This window comes from Opisthocomus hoazin, chromosome 18 (assembly GCF_030867145.1).
Source record: "Opisthocomus hoazin isolate bOpiHoa1 chromosome 18, bOpiHoa1.hap1, whole genome shotgun sequence".
NCBI classification, from domain to species: Eukaryota; Metazoa; Chordata; class Aves; order Opisthocomiformes; family Opisthocomidae; genus Opisthocomus; species Opisthocomus hoazin.
In genome coordinates, this window is record NC_134431.1 from 4,857,120 (window position 1) to 4,875,014 (window position 17,895).

Below are 17,895 nucleotides of genomic sequence, written 5' to 3' on the forward strand. Positions count from 1 at the left end.
GCAGTTAAAAGTATCATGAAGTAAATGGCAGCAGCTGTGAATTCAGAGCATGTGTCCTGCACTGTCAAGAGTCTGGCCAGTTCATATTCCAGATGGACAGACTCTGGACACCACTTGTCTTCTCCTTCATATCCTAGCAAGTTCTCTATAAGGTGTAGGAAATGTTTTTTGCCATAGCCAATTTTTCCTTCGGATACATTTTCTTCACAGCAGGCTTAAAGAGGAGAGACTCTGAGCTCGCAGGCTGGCTCCCTGAGCGTGGGCTGCCGGGCTGGGCCGGGCATGGCCAAGGATGGTTTGTGTCAGCAGGTTCCACACATTCATGGCACCGGTCTGTAGGATTTGCTTTGCTGCTGTGCCCTGAGCACAAGCACACATGCAAGCACACATCGCACGCTCTCAGCTCTCTGCCACAAAATTGATTTTCTCCTATTGCCAGGCGGCTTTTGGAAAAATATTGATTTTGTATTTTGTTTGTGACATTCACTCTATCCTTTTTCTCCTCCTCCTGGCAACCCTCCTGGATCCCTGCTATAACCCCCCGCCCTTCCAGCCCCCCTTTCTCTCAGCAGTATCACAGAGGAGTCTCTCACTGACTCTCCAACCCGCTGTTTCAGATGACCATCAGCAGAACTCCCTTGAGACAAGGCTGGGGGACCAGGTGCACAAGGAGCTTTTACCAGGGGCACCCCCAGTTCCTCCAGCTTCCCCCACTGAAAGTGCTCTGGTTCCCCGGATCTGCCCCATTTGTGGAGGTGCTCATGCTCCCAGCTCAACGCTCTTCAAAATGTCACCCTCAAACTATGCGATGTGCAAACTGATGGAGCCAGGAGAAGATTCCCTTGGGGACAACATCGACACCCAACATCGCCGAACCATCCAGAAACCAACAGACCCAAGGGGAAGAGGGGAAACGGCGCGGTTCATGCTGCAAACCCTCTCCCCCTCCGAGCACCTACCTGCTGCCCGGGAGGCGAGGCGTTCATGGGGGGCTGTACCTGTAGTGCCATGGGGGGGGACAGGAGGGGCTGCTGGGGGACCTGCTGCATGCTGAGGGGCTGGCTGAGGAGGGAGCTCTGCGGGTGGTGCAAGGAGAGCTGCTGGTGGAGCGGGGGGCTGATCTGGAAGGAGGGCGGCGGGGAGGCACTGATGCTGGGCAGCATGGGTTTGGAGGTGAGGGTCCTGGAGAGGCTGGGGTGGGGGTGGCCACGGTAGTTCTGCAGGTCCGATGGGGACAGGAACGAGCCCAGGCCGGGGTAGGGCGAGGAAGCCTGCGGCGGCATCGGGTACATGGGCTGCTTGGGGGGGATCATTTTGGAAGATGGATTGTTCTGGGCACTTTTCGTCTCCCCCTGGTCGGCAGAGCTCTGTGGAAAAACAGAACGGAGGGTGGTGAGGAAGGAAGGGAGGAAACATCGCTATGTGTCCTGAGATGTCTGTCCGTCCAGTCGAGCCACCCGGACCCCCCATGTCCTCTCTCCACCAGCCAGGACATGCACTTCCAGCCCTGCGGCTCGCTGGGTGACCGCAGGCTGGGTGAAGTATCCACATCTGGGACATTAAAGTCCAGTAACTCCACCGTGCCTTCGGCAGAGCCTGGAGCACCAGAGAAGCATTAACCAGCATGGCAGCAAACCACACGCCGGCAGCTCACTCCTTAGGTCCACACAGGTGGGTGACAAAATCACTTTTGCTTCCACTAGAGAACGAATGGGACTGTGAAAACTCTGCTCTCCCAATCCCGTGCAGCCCTGGCGGGGTCTGTAACGCGCAGCACAACGGTGGCCTCACTTCTGCAGGGAAGAGAGAAGAACAACGGGACATTTTCTGGCTCGGACAATGAGGTTTTTGTCCTGCGATGGGCTCTGTAAGGATACTCCAGATCCTTTCTCACGCAGTAGCCAGGATCACACTGTGCTGTTTTACTCAAAACAAAGTTGCTCTTCTGCAAAGAACTGGTCACTGGAGAAACTGGGAAAAAACGAAACCACGGTGCACAGTGACTCCATGCCCTCCATGCTACCTGCCCTACACTGCTGCTGCGCACCCTCTGCAAAACCCTCAGAGGTTTCCAGATGGACCAAGAAGAGCTTTTAAACCCCTGAACAGTCCTTTCCATTCCCTTTTTCTGTCCTTGCTGCTGTTCTGTTTACAGCTTTAGACAGCTAATGGTGCTCATGTCTGTATAGGGGCTTTGAGCCTTTCCAGCCCACCACCACAATCACATGGGTCCTGCAGCTGATGGTTGATGTGGGACATCACATTATTTCCCACAGCAGCTGAATATGCTGATAAAGTACTGAGGGTGTGGTACAGTACCAAGGACAAGCTTAGAAGTGAAACAACCTGATACACAAACAACCCAAGGGCAGCACATCCCCCTGAGCCAGCAAGCCCACGAGATCATAGAATCATTAAGGTTGGAAAAGACCTCTAAGATCATCTAGTCCAACCGTCACCCCAACACCACCGTGCCTGCTAAACCGTGTTCCCAAGTGCCACATCCACATGGTTTTTGAACCCCTCCAGGGATGGGGACTCCACCACTGCCCTGGGCAGCCTGGTCCAAGGCCTGACCACTCTCTCAGTGAAGACATTTTTCCCAATATCCAATCTAAACCTCCCCTGACACAATCTGAGGCCATTGCCTCTCGTCCTGTTGCTGGTTGCTTGGGAGCAGAGACCACCCCCCCCTCACTGCACCCTCCTGTCAGGGAGCTGGAGAGAGTGAGAAGGTCCCCCCTCAGCCTCCTCTTCTCCAGACCGAACAGCCCCAGCTCCCTCAGCCGCTCCTCATCAGACTTGTTCTCCAGACCCTCCCCAGCCTCGCTGCCCTTCTCTGGACATGCTCCAGCCCCTCAATGTCCTTCTTGGAGTGAGGGGCCCAGAACTGAACACAGCACTGGAGGTGCAGCCTCACCAGTGCCAGTACAGGGGCCCGATCCCTGCCCTGCTCCTGCTGGCCACACCATTCCTGATCCAAGCCAGGATGCCCCTGGCCTTCTTGGCCACCCGTGCGCACTGCTGGCTCAATCCACAGAAGTCACCGCAGATTCACAGGCAGCAAATGCCTATGTCCCCTCTCTGAAGGCATGGAGGAGGGCAAGGTGTGAGGTCCCCTGGGATGGGTGTCCATGTTTGGAGCACTGGGATGGGCAGGCACTTTGGCACATTGCCACCCCACGTGCAGCCTTGCAGCACCAGGAGCTCCCGCATGAACTTGAAATCCCCTGGAAGTTCACCATTAGGCGGCAAAATGGGCTCTCTGGGTTTTGCCTGACAGCAATGCATTAAGCACACACGTGCTCTACATGCTCATCCACCCGCAGTCGTGGGTCTCTCTCCCTAAAACCCCTGCTCTTGGCTGAAGGAGCAGGACCCTGGGTGCAGAGCACCCGGAACAGACCAGGTGCCCAGACCAGGGCGCAGGCAGGGTGCTGGCACCCGGCTGCTCCCAGCGCTGCCCGGCGAGCCTAGGGCTGGGCTGTCACCTTCCCCCAGCCAGTCCCTGGTGTCACCACACTGAGCATCGTCCTCCTGCTGCACTCACACCCCGGGAGCCGGGTGAGGAACAGCCACGGGCGGTGGGGACAGGCAGCAGGGACCCCTTCGTCCCCAGGCAGGGACACTCCTCCCCTGCTTCGATACCCGCTGACGAAGACAACCCAAAGCGGGGTCTCGTTTCAGGATGCGAAGGCAGAAGGCAGCCTGGCACCCGCCCTAACCGCGCTGCAGACCATTTCTCCTAGCTCCTTGAGAAGGTGGCTGGCACTGAGGTCAGTTCTGACAGCACGGTGACACTGTGTTCCTCATAAACTTGCTCCTCCCCGGAGAGTCCCGTGAGTTGCAACCAACTCCGCATCGTCACGTCCGGTGACCGCAGGCTGTACCTTGGAGACAAGGCTGGCCCGGTACGCTGCCAGGGCTTTCAGGTACTCCTTCTTCGCGGCTTCTGTTTTCCTCTTGTACGCCTGAAAGGACCAAGCAATGGATAATAATTAATAAAGCAGAACAGGGCTGCTGGGCTCGGCTGTACCCTGCAAAAATGTGTGCATGAAAAATGCATTTCTGCCGGAGAGGAATTTACCCCAAATCAAGCAAATAAAGCCCCTGGACTGGACCATGCTGGGATTTCTGGAGATGTCGCAGTCCAGGGCGGTCTGCTTGCCTAGGCAGAGATTTATGCACATCTGCAGTAAGAGACATAGACTGATTTTTACAGGGCAAACTCAGCAAAATCACTTCCCGACAGGAACCGGGGGAGAGTGCGATCAAGGCTTTCAGAAGAGCAAGACGAGAGCCAAAATCCCCAAATGACAGGAGTAGCTTAAAAAATGGTGAGACACTCAGAAATCCTAAACTACTCATTCCTTTTCTTGGCTTTCCTGTTATTAAGCCTCTAAATCTCAACACTCTCCAGCTCTTCTCCACAGTCCTGACAGCTGGGATGTCCTTTCTCAGCATATCGTGAAACTCCACCTGAGTCCTGTGTCCAGCTCTGGAGCCCCCAGCGTAAGGACATGGAGGTGTTGGAGCGGGTCCAGAGGAGGGCCATGAAGATGAGCAGAGGGCTGGAGCACCTCTCCTACGAGGAGTTGGGGCTGTTCAGCCTGGAGAAGAGAAGGCTCCAGGGTGACCTCAGAGCAGCTGCCAGTGCCTGAAGGGGCCGACAGGAAGGACGGAGAGGGGCTTTTCACAAGGGTGTGTAGTGGTAGGACAAGGGGGAATGGCTGTAAACTAAAAGAGGGCAGACTTAGATTGGATATTGGGAAGAAATTCTTCACCATGAGGGTGGTGAGGCCCTGGCCCAGGTTGCCCGGAGAAGCTGTGGATGCCCCCTCCCTGGAAGTGTTCAAGGTCAGGTTGGATGGAGCTCTGAGCAACCTGGGCTGGTGGAAGATGTCCCTGCCCATGGCAGGGGGGTTGGACTGGATGATCTTTGCAGGTCCCTTCCAACCCAAACCATTCTATGATTCTATGATATGAAAGCTGATATTTTTGCCTGATCTTATGACTCTGGGAGCTGGGGCTTGCAGGGCAACAGCAAGTATCAGGACAGTCTGCTACCCTAAGAAAAAAAAAAACCCCAAAGCTTTGTGAGAGTGAGTAAGAGTGAATTACTGTTTATTTTTCATTCTCTCCCCTGTAATGAGACACGTTTCGTGATGGTTTCACAGTGCTGGTCCCCTTTCTGCCCACAGTTTGGTCCTCCACGTATGTAAAAATAACGGCATAATCCCGCCTGTCTCCAGCAGCGGGAGTCCCCATGGGGTTAAACAGATTAAACTGAGCAAGTGAGAAAAATATTTTAGAATGGAATAAAAATTTCAGCAAAAAGGCAGAAACTCCTGAGAAAAATACCCATCAGTCCTCTCCTCCGCTGGAAACTCAAAGCCCTCCTCAAGCGGCGCACTAAAAGCTGATTTTAATTAGAACAGATTTGCATACATTTAATTCGGCTTTAAAAAACCGGACAGCTTTCAACAATCAAGACGCTGAAGCCTAGTGGGAATGTTTAGCTTGTTTCCCCTCCAAATTTCCACGGCCACGGCAGCACCCCAGACTTCCAACACTGACCTCCAAAGGGAAAATAACCTTCCAGCAGTCCAACTATCCAGCTATTTGAATTTCAGTTGAAAATCAGTACAGATAAATTCTATTAAAAACGGTTCAGAAATCTTCTTTTCATTGCTAAATCAGAGCGATTCCTGTAATGAAACATTCTGACTTGACACGCTGGACGTCTCCGATGGTAATTTTCCGAAACAGAGAGTTTTTCCTGAGTTTGTCTTTGGATTTATGGCATTCAGGAGATATTCTATTTGCTCCATTCAGAGCAAAATTACATTTCAAAATGTCAGCCTGAAGAAGAGTTTGCCTGTGAAAAGCAACTATCTCTTCAAACTGTATCAGTTCCCCTAATAAAAGCTATTGCTTTCTCCACAACCCTCGCCTCCCTTCTGCCCGCAGCCCGGCGCGGTGACACCAGGGCCACCGCCACCGCGTTGACCCCAAACGCAGGGCTGCTCAAAGAGGCTCTTCGGTGCGGGACCTGATGCCTGCACAGCAATGCAATTCGCATTTCTGTGTCTCAGGCTGGTGTAACAGTGGCCAGAGCTGGGTGCTGATGTATTGAGAACACATTTCCCCCCCCCGCCCCGTAACAGCAAAATAGAAAGAGCATTTTTGCTTTTTTTTTTTACATCTGGGACAGTAGGAAATCAAAGTGTGCACAGCTAAGCAGAGACGAATTCAATTTTTAGGAAGCCTTATCTGGAGAAAAACCTGCAATTTATGGACAGTGAGAGGGCAGGTGAATGAGACTTCCTTAACCTAAATACCAATAAATGAATACCCAATAAATTCTGTGCCTGTCTTCAGCTCCATCACTTGTTTTTTCTGCTACACCCTATTTTTTTTTCCACTCGTCAGCTGTCCTTGCCTTTTTCAGACAGCGCTGCGCCTCACTCATGTTTGGAACGCGCTGCTGAGTCCTCTGGAAGGGAGAGGGGGATCGCTCCGAGGAGGAGCCTCCGCGCTGCTGGGGCAGACCCCTGCTCCAGCCCTGGCCATGAGCAGGGCTACAGGGCAGGGTCGCAGGGCGAGCCCCGGCAGCGTTTCTTCTGATGCTCCCCTGATGCTCTCTCCAGCTCTGGAAGGTCCCTGGTGGGCTAGCTGGTTTGCGACTATAGAATCACAGAGTGGGTTGGGTTGGAAGGGACCTGCAAAGATCATCAAGTCCAACCCCCCTGCCATGGGAGGGACCCCTTCCACCAGCCCAGGTTGCTCAGAGCCCCGTCCAACCTGACCTTGAACACTTCCAGGGAGGGGGCATCCACAGCTTCTCTGGGCAACCTGTGCCAGGGCCTCACCACCTTCCAAAGCCAAGGGTAAAAACCCATCCCTAAGAGTCTCCTGCTGGGACTTCTGCAGTCCTGCCCATTCTGCCCCCGCACCGTGCTCCGCCGAGGACACTGAGCAGGGACCCCGCAGCCTGCTGCCGGGGAAATGCAGCGCCGACGTGCAGAGAGCGGATCCGAACAAAACTGCTCCCGAAGCCTCTCTCTAAATGCAGCTTTAGTGCAGTGTTTATAACCTTTAAAATTTTAATTTAAACACTGACAAAACCATGTTACTTTCTAATTAAATCCCATTTTCTCCCAGGGATTTTAATTTCAAAGTAATTTATCAGATTTAAGGATCCTCAAAACATTTTGCATGTTCTTCTTTCTAACCTGCCATGCCCGCTGATTTATTTTCCTTATTCGTTAGCAGGAGGATTCATTAGTCATTAAGCGAGTGGGTGGGCTGAGGGGGGAGCAAAAATGGTTAGTGATTATGAAAACAAAAAATCAGAGCTGTAAGAAGCATATGTTGGGATCGTAATCCTGACACCTCTGTGTCTCAGCAAAGCAGCTAGTAATTGTACCATAATGAAATGTTCTTGTTTGATAACCAGTTAATTAGGGAAGACAATTATTCCAAACCCTGCTGACGCCCACGAACGGCTCCGTGTCGCGCAGGCACTGAATGACAGCCGGAGCTGTTATCGGTAACCTCCGCTTCCCAGCCCGCCTGCTTTAGCAGAAATGCTGCTTCCCAAGTCTGGGGAAGGACGAAAAGCACCCAAATTCTCCCCCAAAAATCAAGGGGTCCACCAATCCCAAGTGAAAATGTCTTTGCTGCAATCCTGGATGGAATTTGGGGTGTTGCCCTACTCTGCCCTAATGAGGCCCCATCTGGAGCACTGTGTCCAGTTCTGGGCTCCCCACTTCAAGAAAGATGAGGAGCTACTGGAGAGAGTCCAGAGGAGGGCTACGAGGATGAGGAGGGGACTGGAGCATCTCTCCTATGAGGAGAGGCTGAGGGAGCTGGGCTTGTTCAGCCTGGAGAAGAGAAGGCTGAGAGGGGACCTTAGAAATATCTTCAAGTTGCGTGTCAGGAGCACAGGGCCAAACTCTTTTCAGTGGTGCCCAGCAACAGGACAAGGGGAAACGGGCACAAACTGAAGCCGCGGAAGTTCCAGCTGAACATGAGGAAGAACTTCTTCCCTCTGAGGGCGACGGAGCCCTGGAACAGGCTGCCCAGGGAGGTTGTGGAGTCTCCTTCTCTGGAGATATTCAAGACCTGCCTGGACACGGTCCTGTGCAGCCTGCTCTGGGTGACCCTGCTTCGGCAGGGGGTTGGACTGGGTGACCCACAGAGGTCCCTTCCAACCCCTACCATTCTGTGATTCTGTGTTTTGCTTCAGAAAAGAGATAGACCGTCAGGAGAAAAGAGATGAAAAGTGCAGCGAAGGTCTCCATGAGGACAGATGAAGGACTTGGTTTATTTAGCTAGAAGACCAAGAGGAGCCACAGCCTCCAAATGTGACACAGCAAAGAAGGAAGCAATGAATGATCCTCAGCATCTACTGCAGATAGGAAAAGAGTCAATAGGCTTAAATTGTAACAAGGGAAATGTTGGCTAAGCAAGAGGAAAGCGTTCCTAACAGTAAGGATAATTAAGCACTGGAAGAGATCGCCTGGGGTGATGTGTAATCTTCACCACTGAAGGTTTAAGAACAGATTAGGCACACATCCATCAAGAATGGCTTAAGTAGAGATGATCCTGACTTCAGGCAGCAGCATGGTGTGGTTGACCTCTTAAGTCTCTCCTTGCCCTCCTTTCTATGATTCCATGACTGTTTGTTGTTCCCCCCCGCCCCCCCAAATGTATAAATTTGGATTTTACTCTGCTTGTAAACCTGGAGGGTTTTTCTTGTAACTATTCTGCACTTTCCTTCCAGATAAGCTGGCTCGAAAGTACCTCCTCCATGCACAGCGGGGTCTGCCACACCACCCTTCTCTTTGCACAGGGCCTCCAGACGGCCATCGGAAGTGCAGACAGCAAACACGGCCATGCCATCCTTATTCCCTCCCAGCTCTTCCGCACCTCCTCACACCCTCCTCTGTATCCTCCCGTTCCTTCCTTGGGGAAGGCTTAATCTGTCCCTCCCACCATTAAAACCAACTAACCCAAGCTACGTTTACCATGTAAATCTCAGCACAGCTCCTCCGGTCTAATGGCTACAGCCTGGATTGCTAGGTCCTGAGGTCAACAGGCTTGGACACGGGAGGCACCTGTCGATGATGCTCATCATGAGGCTGCTGGTTAAATGGTGCTCCAGTTCCCCCAGGCTCTCTCAGCTACGGCACGGGAGCTGCTGCGCACCTGACATCCCTGAGGACACCTACACGGAAGGCTCTGGCTAAGGGAAGGCTCTGGTTTCAGGAGAGCTCCTCCTTTATCCTAGTGAAGACACACTGTTGTGAAGCAGTCCTTTGGAGAATGAATGGATAAACCCGTAACCCCATAGCAATTACCATTGAGTAAAGTGTCCCGAAAGAGTCTTGCTTTCCTCTGCCTTGTCTTCATTGTGCCACCTGGGTGGAAGTCATCTACTGCTCCATGTGAGGACACGTGTATTCCCTGGGCAATCCACAGAAAACTCCGAAACCAAGTAGAGGAGGAGGGTGACAAATCCAACCCCTAACCTCCACAGAGGATGAAAAGCACACAACGTGCGTCTTCCACACTTCTGATTTTGCTCTCCAAGATGAGAAGTCACGCTCTTGGAGCTGTTTATAACAGCAGTTCTGCCCCTTCGCATCTTCCTGAGCATTATCCTGGTCTTCACCAGATCTCTCTTGAAGCTTGTTTGGGATCGGTGCTTTCATCCTTCTCCAGTACATGGCTTTCCTTGACACCTGGAAGATGCTGAAATCTCCTTCCAGACCAGGGCAACTGGCTGGACCCTTCCAGCCCCGCACTGCCAGGGCTTTGGGGCAACAGCAGGAAACCGCAGCCAGCAGTTGCTCCACCGCCGACAGCTCTGGAAGTGGGCAGTTTGATGGCCACGCTGCCAGGAAGCACCTCCTGCATGCGGTTCCCATGGGATCTCATCCCTGTGATGGCTCAGCTGTAATACAGCTTTACAGCTGGCCTGAGATGCTTCTGTCCCACCGCAGATATATGCAGTGCCCTGTCACCAGGTGATGTATCAGGTTCAATGAGCAGATGGATCTGATTGGGTGGGTGATCTATTATTTTCTGCTGAGCGTGTAATTTTTCTGCTGGGTAATTTATTCCTGGAGTGTGAACACTGTGTTATTCTCCAGGCTCTGCATTTGGATGGGAAAATCATAGATGCATTTGGCCATGGAGGCACTCAGCATTACTGAACTGGTCCTGGTGAAGCAGGGCTATCACAAACGAGAACTCCCCTCCAGTACCTTTGTGTCCCCATTGAGTCCCCAGACTCATAAACTCAACTGGAAACGCTGATTTTGTCCGACTTTGCTTCTGCTCACTTCGGAGGGGAAGCTCTGGTTTAGCCTGAGGTTCACTCAACAGATTGCTCACAAACTTCTTTGTGCCTCTACTCTGAGTTTTCATGGTCTAGGGAAACACCGACTCCATGCTTTGGATTTCCTGATGAAAAGAAGCAGGTTCCAGAGACATCTGCAACTGCCACTTTGCAGTGTTCCCCATGCTCCATCATCACCAGGCTCCAAACCGGCATCCTTTTCCCCCAGAACACAGTGGGCAACGGGAAGGTGCCCAGAAAGAGAATAACGGAACATGGCAGAGCAGAGCAAATCCCACCGGTGCCTTCTCAATATGCTCCAGAGAGTTTCCAGGCTCATCACCCCAGTGAAACCCCCCTGACGGAGGTCAGCCACCCAGGGCCCGGTGTCACCTGCTCTGGAGCAGAGCTTGTCCGTGGCGGGGCTGGTGGCCCCATGGAAGGAGGGCAGCGGGCTGCAGCCCCGACGGGCGGCACGAGCTGGGACCAGGCTGTGAGCACTGCCTCCGTGATGGGGAAAAATCCTTCCTAGTGAATGAGCAGAGTTTGCTCCAGTCTAGTGCTCAAATTCTTCTAATTTCTGCCAAATCAGACAGCCCTTTGAGACCTTGCCGGGTAACGCCGCCAACGCTGGTCTATATCTGCTAATGAAAAAAAATACCACTGAGGCACGGGATTCTGCGAGCCTCAAGCAGGGACCTGGAGCTGCGGGCGGATTACTGCGACAGGTACCCCATTTGATTATACTGGCTGAATTAGCATTTCACTCTCCACCAAAGTCTAAGCTATCTCTACAGGAACAGCTGCTCAACTATTTGCAAAGTTCAAAGAGTACATATTAATAATTTTTTTTTTCCCCGAGTCACATTCTTCAGATTCCCATGTAAGCTTCTTAGAAAGGGCCACGCCAGCTGTTGAAGAATGAAGATTACAACATGCCGCTAATGCAGAACTGGGAATATTTAAAGGTAGTGTTATTTCTTACTGTTACTCACGCACAGCCACCCTGGAAGGGGTTAAAATGGGGAAGAAAACGGCGCTTTGCCGAACAGGTGTCCTTGAGCAGTACCCAAGGACACGGAGATTGCTAATCCTGTATTCCACAGCATGATCAAATCACCAGGCAACAGATATAAATAAAAAAAGGCAGGAAATAAGGAAATTTAGATACAAGTGTGTCAGAGGGAAAATGAAGATTCATTGTGAAGAGGCTGAGAAGAGAAGAAGGAACAAAATGACAAAGGCACAAATGATAAACCAGTAAGAACGAAAGAAGCGGGGGGGGGGAAGCCGCTCTGTGAAATACATGTTTGTGACAGCAGCAGCCAAATCAAAGATGCTCCTAGATTATACGGTTTCTTGCATAATATGCATTCTGGTTCCTGCTTGGTGTTTCTCTTTCAGCTAGCGCACAGGGAAAAAAAAGGTATTTGAAATGGGACGTGAGCAACCTTTATTTTGCTTGTTCCATCAGGAGGAGAAAGCAAATTTGCTTTGTGGGAGCAGCAGCACCTGCTCAATGGCAAATAAACAGCTACAGCTTTGATATTACCGTGTATATAATCATTAGCAGCACAAATGGCAGAGGATTAACCCTCCGCGTGCTGGCCTGAGCTACCTGGCAAAGGGCTGGCATCTCGCTTCTGCCTGCAGAAATGCTCCCTGTAGCGTCCGCGGGGCGAGCGTGGCTGGAGCGGGACCTTGGTTCTGTCTGCCTGGGGGGCACAGGACCACCCTGCCCGGCCCGAGGTGCCGGCAGCACGGCTGCGAGCCACAGGCTCTGCTCATCCCTCCGGCCGCCCCACGCTTTGCACAACCGCTCTGTGCATGACGGAGCCGGGAGGGAGGGATGGACACGTCTGTGGGCACAGCCGGGGGGTCTCGACATGTGACGGGGCGTCTCGAGCCCCAGATGCCCTGGCTGAGGTTGGGTTTATCGGCCAGCTTGCTTTGAACCCCCTCCCGGGTTGCTCCCTGCCTGTTCTGCCAGCTGTTCTCCCACGAGGCAGGAACCCAAACGCACCCAGGGCGGAGGAAACTGTTGGAACGTGGAAAATGAGGTCTGTAATCCTCACCTGAAGCAGGAACTACCCGTGATGCAAAGGACTGCTTAATACCCGCATGGTGGGGCTGGGGTCCGCACATCGGCTCTCTGGAGACGCAATGTCCCAGCCCCACCCTGAACACCTGGGGCTGCGAGGGATCCCAGCCCCAAATCACATCCCCCAGCCTCAAATCCACCCTCTTTTCTTATGCCAGGAAGAGGGGAAGCCTTCTTTAACTAAAACCTTGGTCCTAATTGAGCAAGAACGTCCAGATTTGACCTCCTGCTTGCCTATTTTGCCATTGCTGCGTTGGCTTTCTCCCGGCCTGTCTTCTGCACTGCTTTCTGCAGTGAGGATACGAAGAAATTAAAGCCCGCTGTGGTCACTAGAGCTAGGAGCAGCGCATCGGGTGAAATACTTCCCTCTCCCACCTTCCCAGCCCTGCCCAGAGCGCGATGCTCCTGCCCGGCGATGAGCCGCACCGCGGTCCGGTGCAGCCATGTGGCAGTCTGCACTCCCGGGTCCCCGCAGGGCTTTGGCCAGCGATGGCATCACCGTGTACCCGTCCTGCTTGGTCACTGTCCCCTCCCGAGACGTGCCAAGAGTGCTTGGCAGGGGCTGCTCGCCTGCATCGTGAATGTGCGCACCACGTCCTGCAGTCCTCGGGAGAAAGGACCTGCAGGACATCCTAGGCACACGTTTTCATATATTGAAGACAATTTGTTAACGCTTTTTTTTTTTTTTTTTCCTTTTTTTCCTTTCCATCGCATTGCCTTATGAAGCTAAACAAACTTGACTGGGGATGCTGGCAGGCGAAAGCAAACAGGGGCTAAATAAACTCTCTCCCAGCCAAACACTTCAGGAGCGAACGTGCCCCATTGCACAAACCAGCAACCCGGTCCCAGAGCCGCAGACAAACAGCGTCCCCCCGGCCGGAGTCCCGGGCAGGGAGGTAGCTGTCGGGGGAGAACAGCATACGGCTGGAGACAAAGCCAGGAAGTTAATATTTAAGCATTCAGACAAGGAACAAATGACTTAATTAAATCAATTACAGAGGGAGAAATGGAGCCACTTAGACAGCGTGTGTAAAGAGGCGGCAGGGCTGCTACTACCTCATAAAAGAGAAGACGAGAGAGTTAGCGGGGAAGATAAACGGACTGGCCTAATCCCTGCTGTTAATTAAGAGCCGAGCACTTGCGCTGCGCTGAGTCGGGGTCGCTCCAGCACTTCCATCCCACAAACTGCCTCTGCAGCCGAGCTCAGTGCCCAGCCCACAGAGACAGCTGGAACCAGACGGAGCAAGGGAGAGGCAGACCGAGATGTTGGGAGGGATGAAAGCGGGAGAAAAAGCTGACATCAGAGCTTCTCCATGCTCCTGAACCTCCCACACCTTGCACCAGCAGCCCAAGCCCAGACCCTGCCCTGCAGCTTCCCGGAGAGCAGGGCTGGGGCCAACCTGCTGCAGACGGAGGGGACCTTCCTCCCTTCTTCAGCAGCAGGAATTCCTGCGTGATCCCCCCGCCACCAGCCCAAGGAGGATCAAAGGGAGGATCATGAAAACGTCAAAGCAACACTTTGCACAGCACGGAGACTCCAGACGGATCAGCGAAAGGGCTTTCATCCGAGAAGGTGCCCTGCTCTTACGCCTGACGTAGTGCAGGGTGGAAAGCAAGGCTATTTCCTAGCACGACTTCCACTTAAATGACTTTTTTCCTTCCTGCTGCTCCCTCCCCAAATGGAGCTGCTTCAAATGCCGGCCAGGGACACCCAGCGAGGGACGGAGCCAGCCTGATACTGGCAGCCAGGCTCTAGGAGAAGGGCTCACCGCTCACGGGGGGCCCTCAGTTTGAGCATGTTTGGGTTCAGAGACACATCACACGCAGTGTCAGACCTCACTCTGCCTGATAAAAAGACGTGTTTGCTACGGAAAGTGTTCCCTGGGGTTTTCTCAACAGGCAACAGGCAATTACAGGCTATTGTAACTGACTCAGCACCAACAAAATAGCCAAAGCAGGGCTTAGAAGTCTCCGTGTGAAGCAGACTGAAAGTGGTTGACAGCTCTGGGGCAGGAAGGTTTCATATGCGAGGCCACTTCAGACATCTCTTTCCTAAGCTCTTAAAGCCTTAATGTTACATTTCAGGCCAGCGAGGAGAGAGTTAATAGACGTTAGCCAGCTTGCCATCATCCCGTGTAAGTAAATAAGCAAATACAAACCCATCTCCCATCGGAGGCTGTAAAAACCCCGTGTCATGGAAAGGCCACTGATGTTTTTGCGAAGTATGATCTTATCAAGAATAACTAGTTGTCATAAAAATTTGCTCTTCCCCATGTAACAACAGAGGTTTGTTTCTAAAAAAGGGGCAGAGGCAAAGCAAGTTTAGCACACCCTCCTGCGACAGGGCTCAGACCCTCCTGCCTTGGGGCACGTGGGTGGCAAAGACCTGGGTACAGGCACCCCAAGGAGGTGTCCAAGGGCCAGGTCACCAGCTCGGGGCTGGGAGCGCGGCATGCGAACCACTCCAGCACAGCTTTGAGTGGTGGTGGGCACTCCAGCACCGCTCCTGAAAACAGCCTCCGCTTCTGCACCTACACTTCAGCCTGGTTCAGCCCCTGGCTACGCTCCTGACGTGCTTGGGGAGACCCTGATGCCCCATACCGTGGAAAAACGTTTGTAAAGAGTTGAGAGAAAAAAAAAAAAAAAGAGATCAGTAACTCACTTGTTTTTGTTCTTCTCCCAAACTGTCCCACATTGACGCAACAATTTTCGATACGTCTCCGAAGGTAGCGTTGGGGTTTTGCCCTTTGATGGCTGCTTGCGTGTCTCTGAAAAATAGGGCGTAGGCTGACACGGGCTTCTGGGGCTCGTTGGGATCCTTCTTTTTCTTCTTCTTTTGGCTTTTGGGCTTTTTGCCCAGGTCTGTTGATGGTCTTTTCTCTCCAGTAACCTGCAAAACCAAGAGATGTCCCATACTGGTTAGCTGGGAGTAGACAGATACGAGTCCCGGCTACAGCTTGTTAGCAAAGGGGACGAGCGAGGGCACGGGCAGAGGAGGGGTCCCAGTGTGGCGTGGAGGGCAGCAGCCCTGGGAATCTCTTTGGCCCCCAGAAGCCTCCAGGGTCACTGCTGGTGGGTGCCTGAGCCTGGCTCAGATGCCTCCTCAACAGCTCGGTTCACAGCTTGGGTTTGTGCCTTGCTGCTCCGGTGGTCCCTGCTCCAACGCTGGGGCTTTCCAGTCACTCAACCTCAGTCACCCCCCTTCCACCTGCTCCTCCCCAGCATCACACTCTCTGTCTCTCCTCGATCGTCTTCCGAGGCCTCTCTGAACACCTTGCTTCCCAGCCAGATCCCTTCAGCAGTCCACGAATTTTTCCAGACTCAGCTTCCATACGGTTTCTGACTTCCAGCCCAACAATCCCCCTCTGCAAGCTGCTTCTGACCTTTCTCGCCCACACGTGTGCCGGCGGCTCAGCCTCCCTGCTCCCAAGGCAGGAGGGCCGCCAGCACCAGCCGAGCGGCACCAGCATCGCATTAGGCATCACACTGGGACCATCCAAAATTTGTTTCACCCTACTAAGAGGTATCTACCCCTATCCACGAAAAATATCCAGGAATGAAACTCTTTTCATCTCATGCATTAAACGCTTTGCACGCCCTGCTCACTCTTTCCAACCAGTCCAGGCGCAGCTGGCTGACTAGGTCTGGCTGTGTCCACACTCAGTGCTCCAACCAAGGGGAGCAGGACACGGGCAACAGCAGCCGGACTTTGCAGCTGCTCAGCACGAGACACTGCCAGCAGGCTGGGAAGTAAAGCACCAAGGCTAGAAATAGGGACGCTTCCAGGGAAGGCAGCACAGAAAGAAAGATCCTACGGCCGAGCCTCCACCGGGATGCCCTGGGCAGCATGTTGACGTGTGTGATGGTGTGCAAAGGAGAAGACCCCTGGAAAGTACTTGGACACACCCCAAAGTTCTCAATGCATTAAATGTGAAAGCTCGCACCACAGGGAAGCACCATGATCCTTATTTTATAGCAGAGGAAAAACTAAACACACCAGAGGTTAAACACGGCAGAGGATAAAACCGTTTGCTGCCAGCTGGCTGCTGCAGTCTGGATCTCTGCGTCGTCGAGGGCAAAGAGGGCACCGGCACCTCTGCCCGCAGACCTGCCCGCTCAGGCACCGAGCGCTCGGACACGACGCGACCGGCAGTCCCTGCTCTACCACCTGCACGGGCTAATTATCTTACTTCGAAAGTTGCCCGGTCTGTCACTTAGAGGTCTAAAAAAATAGTTGGAAAAAAAATCAACTGACACAGGTCTGAACACCAAACTTTTGCAAAAACTGTGCCTCACAGTGAGCACTTGGAGCGAAAGGCCTTTTCTCCTGATGGATTCGCTGATTTGACCGCACGTTTGGCAGCGCCGGGATTTCAGAGGCTTCACTGCAGCTGGCACAGGGCAGGCACGGGGGGGAAAGGGCAGCAGCGCTCCTGTTCTCCGCTCAGCAGCTCTTGACTGGTCATTAAGTTCAGTATTAGCGCAGTGACATTTGTCAAACAGACAGTGACCATTAGTGAATGAGCAGAGAGACCAAAAGAATTGCATTTAATTTAAAATTGCCCAATTGGGCTTGAATGGGAGGCCTGGAGGTGAAAGGCCAGCTTATTAGGAGAAAAAAAAAATGCATGAGAGGGTTTCAGGCCATTGGCAAGTGAGATGGTATTTTAACTAACTGTAATCCTGTTTGATTCACTTCAGTGACGTGGGAGGGACCTGCTCCCCTCGGAGCCGCTGACCAAGCCCAGGAGCTGGGAACCGGCGCAACGCAAGCACAGCCATGACGATGGTTTCGCAGTCGGTCCTGCTCAGGCAGCACCAAAGAGCAAACGGTATTTACGGAAAACAGCCGCTGCCTGCGGGGCTGCCTGGAGCTGGCAGTTCCCAGGAGGAAGCGGAGCAGATCGGGACTTTGCCTGGTTTTCCTGGGGTTTACCAGGTGTGATGAGCACAGGCTGGGACAACAGCCCAGCCCTGGACTGCAGAAGATGCTTGAACATCCTAAGCCATGTTCAGAGCTAAAGGCAAGCCCCGGCGAGGCAGCGCCTCGCTGCCCAGAGCGGCTGCATCCCCCAAGGGGTGAGCCACAGTCAAGGCGACCGCGAAGGCTCATGCAGCGGGGTGAAGTGCATGGCCACCAGCTCCTGCAGGGACCTGCTCTGGAGCAGGAGAAGAAGGAATGCGCAACACCAGGTGCGGACTGGGGCAATCCACCAGTGGCAGAGGTGATCCCATGAACTGGTGGCTTGGTGCCTTCTTAGATGTTAAACCTGTGAAGAGCAGGAACCTCATGGACACAACAATTTTAATAACTATGGGGGGAAATCACTAATCCAGCTGGAATCTGGGCTGTAACTACCTCTCTCTCCCATGCATGTGTACATCACCCCGAAGCAATGAAGCAGGTAAATGCATCAGTGAGGATGAGAAAACTCCTAAAATCCTA

The 17,895-nt window shown here is 53.1% G+C and overlaps 1 protein-coding gene across 1 annotated transcript in view; it reads right to left on the reverse strand.

Moving 5' to 3' along the window:
* Nucleotides 1-17,895, reverse strand: part of TOX2 (TOX high mobility group box family member 2) — a 160,634-nt gene that overhangs the window by 7,999 nt on the left and 134,740 nt on the right. Inside the window, exons 5-7 of the mRNA XM_075438585.1 lie at nt 15,112-15,339; nt 3,891-3,971; nt 960-1,367 (exon numbers count right to left, since the gene is read on the reverse strand). Of these exons, the coding sequence (XP_075294700.1) occupies nt 960-1,367; nt 3,891-3,971; nt 15,112-15,339 (717 nt within the window). The remainder of the gene's footprint in view (nt 1-959; nt 1,368-3,890; nt 3,972-15,111; nt 15,340-17,895) is intronic.